The sequence below is a fragment of the Cyprinus carpio genome, chromosome A15 (genome assembly GCF_018340385.1).
Source record: "Cyprinus carpio isolate SPL01 chromosome A15, ASM1834038v1, whole genome shotgun sequence".
Taxonomy (NCBI): Eukaryota; Metazoa; Chordata; class Actinopteri; order Cypriniformes; family Cyprinidae; genus Cyprinus; species Cyprinus carpio.
Window position 1 is genome coordinate 11,775,722 of NC_056586.1, and position 13,874 is coordinate 11,789,595.

The 13,874-nt window shown below is 36.4% G+C and overlaps 1 protein-coding gene and 1 pseudogene across 1 annotated transcript; both read left to right on the forward strand.

Annotated features, from left to right (window-relative positions):
* The first annotated feature begins 6,179 nt into the window (after positions 1 to 6,179).
* On the forward strand, positions 6,180 to 7,121 carry LOC109067030 (odorant receptor 131-2-like). The gene has a single exon (XM_019084042.1). It carries the CDS (start codon positions 6,180 to 6,182, stop codon positions 7,119 to 7,121), a length of 942 nt encoding a protein of 313 aa, XP_018939587.1.
* A 3,896-nt stretch (positions 7,122 to 11,017) lies between these two features.
* On the forward strand, positions 11,018 to 11,973 carry LOC109067114 (annotated as a pseudogene).
* The last annotated feature ends 1,901 nt before the right edge of the window (positions 11,974 to 13,874 follow it).

A 13,874-nucleotide genomic window follows, 5' to 3' on the forward strand; every position in this document is an offset into this window, starting at 1 on the left:
TTACTATGTGGTTTGAATATTTCCACACATGCTAGCATAACATTCATCGCACACGTCAAAGGTTGTGGAATGAAACAGACAAATCATTGTAATTTAGTAATAGAATCACGTTGGTGTTTGAATCGTGTTCGCAAACTTTAACAATCTATTAAATTCAAGTGCTTTGTCATGTTGGTGGTGACACCTCTCTTGCAACATGTTTAACTATCACAGATATTATACTTATCTGTTTTGGCATCTGATGGCAAATATAGCCAAACTTTGGAGCGGTTAGATTAGCAAGCAAGGTCCTGGCAGATCGCTAGGTCAGGTGTAGTGCCAAAATTTGCACCCTGCCAGATTATGCACCCCCTTGTATTGGTAGGTTTAGGAGTAGGTGTGGGGGAGGGGTTAGAATTAGGGGTGGGGTTGGAATTAGGCAATCAGGTAGCGACTTCAACAAGGGGGGTGCATAATCAGGCAGGGGTGCAGAATTCGGCACAACACCGGTCCTCAAGAAGAAGAAAAAAACGCATTGGAATCGATAGGCGGAAACGAAATTTTAATTTGACAACAAGTATCCGATTGACCTTAAGAATCCGATTCTGAAATCAGAATCGATTTTCTATTCCCATCCCTAGGCTACATTCATATTTGACACTTCCTATGAAAATAAAATAATAATTAGCCTATTGCAGATATAACATTATATTCATTTGAGAACATAAATTCCATGGCCAGCACTGAGTCTCCCAGTGTTTCTCAGATTCTCAGCTCATTTTTAGTTCAGTTTCCAGGTATGTGACAAAATAATCCTCAATAACTCCTTAACGTGATAAATTTTAGGTACCATGTTTGAATTAAGGCTTTCTGTGTCACGGTGACCAGCTGGAGTGCTCTTGATTGCCCCCAGAGGGCACTCCACCCTAGACTATTGCCACTTTATTAAGGACTTCATTACCCATAATTCTTTGCCAAGTCTAATCTTCTATGATTACATTCAGCTGTATGTTTTCAGTTTCACCCTGGTTAAAGCCTGGTTTCCTTCTCATTCATTGTTTTGTCTTGCACGTGTTGGCAATGCTTTCCTGCTTATTTTTTTTTAGTGCTCCAGTGTCTTGGCACTAGGATTTTTTATTTGGACTGCCCACTCTGTTTGTGGATTATCCCTTAATAAATTACTGCATCTGGATCCTCAACCTTTGTGTTCCTGCGCAGTTAGTAACATTCTGTTATGTCGTAGCATATCTACAGATTTTTTTTTGTGTGTATATATAAAAGCAAAGTATATATTTATTTGTTTGTTTGTTTGTTTTTAATCAATAAATGACAAAAGTCTGATGCATAAAATGATACATAAACACATATCCAAAAATCAATCTACAGTATATTTATATACAGTCATGGCCAAAAGTTTTGCCAGTGACAAATTGTGTGTTTTGCAAAGTTTGCTGCTTAAGCTGTTGTGGTCATTCACATTGTTTCTAGATTATTGTGTAGAGTGATCAGATGCATTTGAAATAATTGCTAAAAGCTTCATTGGCCAAAAAATGAACTTTTCACTTAAAAACTAATTTCATTGTTTTTTTGTTCATGACACAAAATGACCAGCTTACATTAAGTGACTAATCATATCAGCAGCACATGTGAAAGTGTGATAGAGTACTAGTCAGATGAAATCACTATCATACTAAATGGATTGTAAGAGCAGACTGGTTGACGTTAAAGGAGGGGAAAAGCACTTCCAATCATTGTGTTCTTGTTACCAATAGTTTGTTAATTGTTAATAGTTTCTCTGATGAAGCTCCCTTCCAACTGTTTGGGACATCTGGAAAATCGATTGTTCAGAGAAGAAAAGGTGAACGCTACCATGAGTCTTGTGCTGTGCCAACAGTGAAGCATCCTGAGACCATCCATGTGTGGGGTTGCTTTTCAACCAGAGTGGGCTTTCTCATAATTTTGCCCCAAAACGCTGCCATAAATAAAGAATGGTATCAAAACGTCCTGCAAGAGCAACTTCCAACGATCCATGAGCAATTTGAGATTATGAATCCCATAGAGAACCTGTAGTCAGTCCTCAAAAGGTGAGTGGACAAGCAGAAGCCCACAAATTGTGATTAACTCCGAGAACTAATAAGGCAAGAATGGATTGCCATCAGTCAGGATTTGGCCCAGAAGCTAATATCCAGCAGTCCACAGCGAACTGCAGAGGTTATGAAGAACAAGGGTCAACACTGTAAATATTCACTCATTATAATTTTTTTTTTTGCCATTAAAGGCCTTTAAAACTTATAACATGCTTATCATTGTTTTACAGTATGCCTTAGAAACGTGGAAAAATAATATACAAATACTGAAGCCGCAAACTTTGCAAACACAAAATTTACGTCACTGACAAAACTTTTGGCCATGACTGTATGTCTAACGATTTGATGGACAATTAGTGCTAACCAGAACTGTTTTTACATTTTATTTTATTTTCTCCATTCCCCTCCCCAAAATATCAAACAATAAGACATCAGGCACATCAGGGTTGTCTGTGGGCGCAGACTGAGGGCCCTGAGGTCTACATGTGTATTACTGACAACAATTATGCATCAAGTTGCTTGCAATCCAAAGTTTCTAACTGTGTGTTTTGTATTGCTTGTGCACTGATTAGGCCCCAGAAGCCCTTGTGTCATTATGGTGAAAATATTTTGAGTAAACGCTGGCCAAATGACCTATGACATTACACTGTTAGCATTTTTTAAAAAAAATAATTAATAAGAGTTAATACTAAATTCCTTTTTTTTTTCCTGGAAGTGTCATGCTCAATCAATCAATCAAATAATAAAATAAAATAGCAACACTATGGTACATTTAATCAAGTACAATACGTGGACTTCAGGAAGAGACAGCAGCAGCCCTATACCCCTCTTATGCTCAGCGGGACCCCTGTGGAGAGGGTGAGCAGCTTCAAGTACCTCGGTGTAAACATCTCCGAGGACCTGACTTGGTCTACCCACATTCAAACACAAGTTAATAAAGCTAGGCAAAGACAGTACCATCTGCGACAGCTGAGAAAATTCACGGTGTTTTGCGCCAGTAATCCTGAAAACTTTCTATTCAGGGGCCATAGAAAGTGTATTGACTCACTAGATATCAGTGTGGTATGGGAACAGCTCCAGTCAAGACTGCAATGCCCTGCAGAGAGTTGTGTGCTTAGCTGAGCGCATCTGAGGGTCTGCTCTTCCCTCGCTGCAGGACATCTACCTCAAACGCTGCAAAGGAGAGCTGTTAAAATCATTAAGGACAACAAATCATCCTGGTTACTCTCCTTTTCATTTATAAACTGCCTCTGGTAAGCGCTTCCGTAGCCTGATGGCAAAAACTGAGAGGTAGCCTTTAGGAGGAGTTTCTTCCCCCAGGCCATCAGGCTCCTAAACTCAAAACCAGCCTCTCAAACATGACTCCACTTAATAATCACTTAATCAGTAAGATATTCATCATTCTCTACCTCATATTGACATATTGACAGTGTCAACCTGTTTGCACATTCGCCTCTTGTACATTACTGTGTATCTTAATATTTAAGACTACAGTATACTTTCAAGCACATTTTATTTTCTATTCTATATTTAATTTTACAGTATAATTTTTATGATATTTTGTTCTTATATTTTTATTGTTTACTTTTATTTCATTGTTTCATAGCTATATTTATGTATATTTTCCTCTGTGTTGTATTCTGTAATAATTGCACTGGTCCATGGAGCGGACCTGAATCACATTTAACTGCTGGTTATATATGCTCTATCTCTATATATGTGTGTATGTGACAAATAATTATTCAATGTGTCTTATTATATAATCGTTGAATCTGACAATCCAAGTTGATGACCTCTATATAATCGTGTATGTGACAAATAAAAATGTTGAATGTTGAATCTTGAATCTACTGGTTTGTGGTGACTAACAGTGCAAGCTAACTTTCACAGCCTCAAGATATAGAAATGCAGCATGTGATGCACACTGGAAAAGCATGGGGCCTTGTTATGTTTCATGAATGCACCCCATCATATTTGCATTAGTTTCCACTGAATTGTGAATTTCAACGACCAGGTAAGTACACTGAACAAAATTATAAATGCAACACTTTTCTATTTGCCCCCATTTTTCATGAGCTGGCCTATTCCTCTCAAATATTGTTCACAAATCTGTCTAATGTGTCACACCAGATACTGACTGGTTTTCTGACCACTCCAACTGCACATTTTAGAGTGGCCTTTTATTGTGGCCAGCCTAAGGCACACCTGTGCAATAATCATGCTGTCTAATTAGCATCTTGATATGCCACACCTGTGAGGTGGATGGATTATCTTGGCAAAGGAGAAGTGCTCACTAACAGATTTAGACAGATTTGTGAACAATATTTGAGAGAAATGGGCCTTTTGTGTACATAGAAAAAGTCTTAGATCTCTGAGTTCAGCTCATGAAAAATGGGGCAAAACAAAAGTGTTGTGTTTATCATTTTGTTCAGTGTATGTACAGTATGTATGAATGAAGGAAGGAAGGAAGCTGTTATCGAGGCCAAGCATGATGGAAGCAAAATGAGGAGCTAAGCTAGCATAGCATGGCCCTAACCCCGACTGTAAAATGTAGTAATTAAAGACATTTGTTAATGATTTCCGACAAAATGGCTATCAAACTTGTTGGCACTGATCTAAGTAGAATTTCATGAAAATCGGACCAATGATAGGAGAAGTGTAAAAAAAAAGTAGGTTTTTGAAGAAATTAAAAATGGCTAACAGCTAATTTAGCCAAATATGCCATGAATGGTATCACTGTTCTTATGACTAAAGGAATCTAGCAAGACCAGTCTGGTGAAAATAAGGAAAACTGATCAAAAGTGTGTATAAAGTATGTGTATATCGTGTTTTAAGACAAAACTCAAAATGGCAGATAAATTGCATAGGCCTACATGGGAAAACTGTTTGACTCGTATGCCACTGCAAATGTAAAGAGACAAGTCTTGTGATTAATGGTCAAACATTTCAATGTTATAAGCAAATCTTTCTATTTTCATATCAATTTACCTGTAGATGGCACTGTGCTGAAACCGCTCAAGTACACACAGGTCATGGTTGTCAAAACACACCAAGTTTGGCCTGAATATGCTAAAGCATTGCAAAGATAAAGCCTTACATCCATTTAGCCATGCTCTTCTGATTCGTTTGCATGTTAGTTGAAAATGGTTAGACTGATCAACTTGAATTCTATAACTTTTTGTCAGCATGGTCTGCAGATGATTCAGTTGGATGTTCATGAAAAAACTGTCTAGGATGAATTCTGAAATTTTGATTTTTCAGAAAATCCCAAAAACTAAAAATTCATTCGACTTGGAATGAGCCAAGGAATCAGAGGAACGGAAATTTTGCTCAGAAGCATTATTTCAAATTTGGACATTTAGTGGCACTTGAGGGTTTGAGTTAGAGACTCCAAATTTGCCATGGTAAACATTCAGACTGTCCTCTATTTGTGTACTAAATTTCATAACTTAGTTCCTAGCCCCTAATAAATAAATATATTTGATTATAAATAGTAACTGTGATAGCAGATGAAACGTATTAACTTCAGATTTACATACTTTGGAAATTTGTATTTGGTTTCAATAGCAGAGAGTGTGAATGATACGGCCAAACTGCTGTGTTACATACAGTATATTACTTGTTCAGGTTAATGTTTTTGACCTTAATGCATAATTTAAATGTTTTAAGCACGAGTGTGTCTCAGTGCGTGACATATATCCCCAACACACAAGCAAATCTAAATTTAGCTCTAGATGTCATTAACTAAGATTGTATCATCCATCAGAGTTCTGCTCTTTCAAACTCTATATAAATGTTTATTCACAGTTCACTACATCATTTGGCTTATGCAGGTAAAGTTACACCTGATATGACTCGGGCTTAAGAATATACTTTCAGCATATGGTACAGCAAAGTTGCGGTATGTACAATAACTTTGTTTTCATGTCGTTCTGTGTTGTAAACTGAAAATATGTCAGCATAGGTATTTGAAGTTTATTGATAATTTACATAGGCATTAAAAATTCATTTTTAATTCTAAAGTATTAGTAATTATTTTTCCTTATATGTTGTGTATTATTGTAAATGTGTTTTTGTTGTCTGTCTAATTGTCTTTCAGATGCAGTGCACACAATGGCCAGTCAGAATGCCAGTGGCTATGAGCAGATGCAACTGATCCAAGCTGACCCCCTCCGGCGGAGCATTTCACTGGTGCTGACCCAGATCTTTGTGTGGCCCTTCGTCTACCTCATCTTCCTCATGCTCTTAATATTCTCCAAGAAAGAGACTTTCAGAACAGAAACACGTTATATACTGTTTGGTCATTCTCTTCTGGTAGACCTAATGTTTCTTTTTCTGACAGATTTTGTGGTGCTCTTATCATACAACTTTGTTTTAATACCACTGCATTTCTGTATCCCTATCTGCATGGTAATGGAAGCAGTCGCAGTAAGTGCACCATTAACCATTGGTGCCATGTGTATGGAGCGTTATGTGGCCATTTGCATGCCGCTGCGACATCATGCAATCTCCACCTCTAGAAGAGCCCTGTTAGTGATTTTAATGATTTGGATCCTGAGCTCCATAAACCCCTTTGTTGATATGTTTATCCTCATTAGCACTGCCTCTCATGAGTACCTGACTCAACTGACGCACTGCCACTATGAGATTATGATTTTGGAAAGGATACGTCAGCTTGCTAGGGGTCTGTTGTATATTGTGGGGCTTGTGCTAATCTTGATAATTGAAATCTTTTGTTATGTAATGATATACTATGCTGCACGTGCAGCCTCTGGTGACAAGAATTTAGCATCAAAAGGGCAGCGCACTATTTCCCTCCATATCCTTCAGCTGTTTTTATGTATGGCAGAGGTGATGTGTCCTTACATTGAGGCTGTAGTTATGCAGTATGATATTCATTCATACTTAACTGTCCGATTTATAAATTTCCTTGCATTTAGTATCACTTCTAGAGCAGTAAGTCCTCTCGTCTATGGCTTTAGAGATGAGAAATTCTATGCAGCTATGGCTTACTATATCAGATGCAAAAATAATGTAATCTCTACTGACAACTGAAGATAATCATTGATAAATAAACATGATTATCTTCAGTTAAAGCATTTACATGAAAATCTGTGTGAATTTTCGGTTAAAAAGTGCTCATGTTTATTTTTTGTTGTTTTTTTATAATCATATATGTAATTGCAAATAGCTTATTCACAAATTATTATTAATATTCATTCTGGACAAAGAGCATCTAATAAATGTCAGTGATTTCTGTTAAGACAATATTATTATGTTACTTTTACTATTACTATTATACTATTAAATATAATAATAATAATAATAATTATTATTATTATAACAATAATAGTATAGGCAAATTCATATTTTTTTCAGCTAAATCTAGCATTTGCATCTGATATTTTTTCTTTCTGAAATCTCCAAATGTATTTTATATGTAATACATTTGTAATAATAACATTAACCATTCAAACATACAAAGGTTACATTGAGTGGAACACAAGACACAATAATTTTATTACATTTTCAGTTTGATATTTCTTAAGGAATATAATAATAATAATAATAATAATAATAATAATAATAATAATTATTTATAATAATAATTATTATTAATATTAGTAATATTTTTTTCAGTGTTTTTTTTAAAAATTGTGTTTTAATATTAATTGGTTTAAATAGATGGGCAGCATTGTGGTTCTCCAACATTCAGTGAAATACAGTTTATGTGACAAAGCAATATTCACTTCACCATGTTCTATAAATGCAAACACATCTTACTCTTTGACAAAATGGATAACACACCATTTTAGGATCGGAAATTGCTTTCAGCAGCTTAAAAAAATGTTGTACTACATATATATGGATGATTTTTTTTTAATAATACAGTTAATAATTATTATTATTATAGTAATAATAATAATAATAATTATTATAGTAATAATAATAATAATAATAATAATAATAATAGCCAACATCAATGCAGAATAATATTGCTATGCAAAAATCAAATAACATGAAAAATTAAAAACATGTTGCTTTCTGTGGCCTTTTCATGCCAGCATGATGCTTTACTTCCAAACAGCCCTAATGTGTGTGTGTGTGTGTGAGTGTGTGTGTGTGTGTGTGTGTGTGTGTGTGTGTGTGTGTGTGTGTGTGTGTGTTTTACTCATTACTACTTTTTACTTTCTTGAAATGTTTCATCACTCTTTTCATAGGGAATAAAGACTTTGCTATATCTTGTACTGTAGGTTGGTTCTCACAATGGTATAATTTTTGCTGTAGGATTGACATAATTACTTCAGACTCAGTAACTGCATTAAGGTACTTTCAGGGATTTTATTTTCAAAACAAAATTACAAAATAAAGCAACTCAAAAAAAAAAAAAGAAAAAGAAATAATATATTTTACAATAGAGACGTCACGTGGCTGTAGAAATAACACAACGCAGGGGTAAAAAATAAACAAAGAGCATCTTTTAATAATAAATCCACACGAAGGAACAGGCAGGATAAACACAGGAGATAATCATCAAATCAACATCAATACCGGTAGTGAGGAGCTAGGGCAAAACACAGGGCTTTAATAATAGGTGAGGGTAGGTACATGCACAGACATTTTGAGGGGCAGGGGCTCAAGTGGAAAAAAGGGCACTTCTCATATTTATTTAAAGTTATTTAAAATTAAGGTGTTTGATTTAAGCCTACTACTCTCGTCTTTTTGTTTCTGTAGAGTTTTTCTTTACTGTATTCAGCTGTCGTTTCTCCATTAAGTTAGCCTGTATGCCCATGATACATAGCTCATGAGTCATGGAGGTTTGCAAGAAAAATTAACTATATTTCCCTTTTGTCTTTTGGATAATTAGCTGTAAATTCTTTTGTTTATCACCACTCACCTCCACACCAAGACAAACACAACTGGAAAGGGAGGGAGGGATTCACTTCTGCGTCTATCTGTCTGTGATGTGCCAATCAATAATGTGTGCTACACTGCTTTCTCTTGAGGAAGAAAAAGGGCAGGTGCTCATTAGCCCTGATAATAGCCACAAGGCCCCAGATAATGGCCACAAAATACACAAACATAAAGACATTCAATAAACCAAACAAAAAACCCTTCAAACCACACCTTACCCAAATTCTTGCATGTGTCTCTGCTGCATTTCTATGCCTTGTATCCTGGTTCTCCCGTGTCTTGGCTCCTGGTTTTGATTACATGTATGTGTCTGTTATTCTGGATTTTCTGTTCTGTTCTGTTCTGTCAGCCCTGAACTTAGTCTTGGTTTGGATGGTCTGATTGTGTCTGATTTGAATGGTCTGATGACCTTTGCCTGTATATGGACTTCATTTGTGGATTATCCTTTCAATAAATATTGCATTTGGATCTTTACCTTTTTTTATTTGTTTGGTTTGTTGAAGTTTGCTTGTATAACAATATATCCAGCAGTTAGAATCATCCACCTGTGTCAAGGTAATCAGTCCCTCGAGGACCACATCCAGGACTTTGTGGACATTGCAAATTCCTCTGACCTCCCAGACTATGCAATTTGTTTTGTTATGGACTCAATGAACAATATCAGTCTAAACTCATCTGTGATGGTTCTCGAGGGTCACTGACTGAATATCTGGATTCTGAATATTTGTTAAGTGGTTCCATCTTTACTGTTGGAGAACCAAAGGAGCAGGAGGGCACCATGCACTGGTGTCCATGGACCTTGACCCACCATGGTCACCACCAACATGTCCAGTTATAATGGTCACTAGTGCTTTCGGTATCTTCCCGTCCTGTGGTTCCCATCCTCGAGCTCCTTGCCTGTCTCGTCATAGCCAGAGAAGCCATCTCTGTACTTGGTACTTGTACTGTCATGGCCACGGAGGCCGTCCCTGAATCCCTTGCCTGTCCTGTCACAGCCAAGGAGGCCTTCTCTAAGCTCTTTAATTGTTTTGTTGTAGTGTAGGAGGGTATTATGCTTTATTTTGGGGTTTTTACCTGTCCTGTCACAGCCAAGGAGGTCTTCTGCTCCACTGGTGGGTGTCTTCAGCTCCGCTTGCTCCGCCCTGGTGGTCTTCAGCCCTGCCTCCCTGCTCCGCCAGTCCCACCTTGGTCTCTAACTCAGCCCTGGCCTCCTGCCCAGTCTGCACCACCTTGGTTTCCCGCTCTGCCCTTGTCTCTAGTTCTTACAATCTGTGGACACAGCCCCTTTGTCCAGTTCCACTCTGTCTCCCTACTGGATTTTTTTGATCATGTTGGAAGCATCTGGAAGGTGCTCCTCAGGAGGGGACTATGTCACGATCAACGTCTGGAGTGCCCTTGATAGCCACCAGATAGCAGTCCATCCCATACCATTGTCACTCTGTCATGGACTCCATTCCCCACAATCCTTTGCAAAATGTGCAAAATTTTACTTTAATGTCACATTGAGGATTAGAATCTGGCTTAACAGGATTTGTTGCTCTTTCTCTTCATTTCTACTCTAGTCTGTGCACTAATCTAGATTTTGACTTTTTTGGCATGCTGCAAATAAATGAAATGTAAATGTATGATTGTGTCTCAGTGATCCATGTCTATCCCCAAACACAAGCAAATCTAAATTTAGCTCTAGATTTCAGCAACTAAGCTGATGTCATACACAGGAGTTTTTTGCTCTGTCATACTCTATATAAATGTTTGCTCACAGTGCACATCATCATTTATTACACTTGATATGTCCATGGCTCAAGAATAGAATCTTATTATCAGCAAGATTATGTAATATTTTGTAACTGATGTAACTGATTTCATTACCTTCAATTAGGAAAAATTATAAATGAGATGATATATACTTTTTTACGGCTTCATAAATATTTGAAGATTATTGATAATTTATCTTACAAATATTTATTTCTCAAGGATTATTATTTTTTCATGTCTTGTGTGTTTTGTTGTGTAATTTTCTCTTAGATGTGCACACAATGGCCAGTCAGAATGCCAGTGGCTATGAGCAGATGCGACTGATCCAAGCTGACCCCGTCCGGCGGACCATTTCAGTGTCACTGACTCAGGTCTTCGTCTGGCCCTTCGTCTACCTCATCTTCCTCATGCTCTTAATATTCTCCAAGAAAGAGACTTTCAGAACAGAAACACGTTATATATTGTTTGGTCATTCTCTCCTGGTAGACCTAATATTTCTTTGTCTGACAGATATTGTGGTGGTCTTATCATATAGCTTTGTTATAATACCTCTACGTTTCTGTATCCCCATCTGCATGTTGATAGGGGCAGTCACAGCATGTGCACCACTGACGATTGTAGCCATGTGTATGGAGCGTTATGTGGCCATTTGTATGTCGCTGCGACATCATGCAATCTCCACCACTAGAAGAGCCCTGTTAGTGATTTTAATGATTTGGATCCTGAGCTCCATAAACCCCTTTGTTGATATGTTCATCCTAGTTAGAACGGCCTCTCGTGAATATTTGTCTCAACTAACATACTGCCACTATGAGATTATGGTTCCGGAAAAGGATGCATCAGTTTGCTAGGGGACTGTTGTATATTGTGGGGCTTGTGGTTATTTTGATAGTTGAGGTCTTTTGTTATGTAATGATATACCTTGCTGCACGTGCAGCCTCTGGTGACAATAAGAAAATCAGCATAGGGGCAGCGCACTATTTCTCTCCATATCCTTCAGCTGGTTTTATGTACGGCTGAGGTCATGTGTCCTTACATTGAGGCTGTAGTGATGCAGTATGATATTAATATATACCTGATTGTCCGATATGTAAATTTCCTTGCATTTAGTATCACTTCTAGAGCAGTAAGTCCTCTTGTCTATGGATTTAGAGATGAGAAATTCCACACTGCAATGATTTATTATATTAGATGCAAAAACAACACCATCTCATCTGACACAATTAAACAATCATGATGGTCTTTTAATACAATCTTTAACATTTATAATCCAGTCAAACTGCATTTTTCTTTTCTTCTTCTTTTTTTTTATATGTTTTAAGAGCGCCCATGTGATTTTAACAGGCCTAAATTCATATCCAATTGCATGTCCAGTAATATTCCATGTAAAAAAAGTAATAATAATAATTTAAAAAAAATAATAAAAGCATCCAGAATTTGTATTTGCCTAGGCAATAAGGTCTTTGCAAGCTGCCTCTCACATTCAGTATATTGTTTAATTCAGTATATTGTTTAATATCGACCTCTGCTGACCATATTAAGCATTATTAATAATTATTAATAACTGTCAAAGAAATGTTATTTGAAATCATGTGAGTGAATATAAAGCAAGTAATGTAAACAGAAGGGTAATAAATTATTACCCTTCTGTTTACATTACCTGCTTTATATTCACTCACATGATTTCAAATAACATTTCTTTGACAATAAGATTTATAATTTGCATTACAAGCATGGCTGTTATGAAGTGGATGCAATATGCAACATGTAGGCAAACCTGTGGGTTTTTAAAATTCTGAACCCTTGCAATTATCAAAATAAGTAAATGAAATAGTATATTTATATGGTTAACCTTGAATTAAAATAATGTCAATATATCTAATGAAAGTAAATGAAAGTTTCTGAATAACTAAAATAAAAGAAAGCACTTAGCACACATAGCAAGCATTTTAAATAGTCTTTTGCAGCCTTCAGGTGAACATCATTGACATGTCAATAGAACATACAAACATTTAAATATGCACTAATAAACATTATTCAAGGAATTAAAATTTTGGATTATTAAATACTCAGTCATTTGCTCTTCCAAATGTTTTCATGTATAATGTTAGGACATTTACCATACAAATAAGGGTCACACTTAATGCGGCACACTCTCTGTTTGAGGCCTCTTAGGAAAACAGTAATATACTATAAGTGTCACACCCTTTTGAAATATTAAAAATAAATATGATCATATGCCATAATTTAAATACAGTACATGAGCAGCATTGTGGTTCAGCAATGCTAGCAAATCAATACAGTTTATATGATGGTAGAATATTCATATTTCCCCTTTTAAGAACATTTTACTCACAAAATGGTTTACACATATCATTTAAATTAAATTATGACAATGCCAACATGTTTGCTATGTGTCTATAATCAAAGACTTAAGATGATGCACTTCTATTACATTTTTATTTTCATTTTTTTGACCAGAACAAAAATACAACAGTAGGCCTATACGAAAATATAAACATGCCAGGGTGTATAAACCATTGATTCATTAATCAAAAATTTTATATCCATGGAAAAATATTACAAGTGTTCTTTTTTTTTTGTAACAATGTTCTCCAAACAGGTGCGTTAGTCCTTAGTCTCGTGAAGAAAATGAATTCAATTTTGACTGGATCCTGATAAGTAAAAGTAGGGGCAGCTGTTGCCTAATGGTTAGAGATTTGGACTTGTAACCAGAAGGTCGCAGGTTCGAGTCTCGGTGCTGGCAGGAGTTGTGGGAGGGAGTAAATGAACAGTGCTCTCTTCCACCCTCAATACCCATGGCTGAAGTGCCCTTGAGCAAGGCACTGAACCCCCAGTTGCTCCCCGGGCGCTGGATATATAGCTGCCCACTGTTCTGGGTGTGTGTTCACTTCTCACTGCTGTGTGTGTGCACTTGGATGAGTTAAATGCAGAGCACCAATTTCGAGTATGGGTTACCATACTTGACAAATGTCACGACTTTCTTTTTTTCACTATTATTATTTTCATTGGAATAATACATACAAACATCAAAATTCTTTGACTTGAATATAATATTTGTTTTATTTTAATATTATTTTCCATAACCACCCAAAAAATCTTTTAACACAATTATAA

What these genes read in the sequence shown, in the direction of transcription:
- LOC109067030 (XM_019084042.1), top strand. Translation starts at nt 6,180, where the DNA reads ATGGCCAGTCAGAATGCCAGTGGCTATGAGCAGATGCAACTGATCCAA.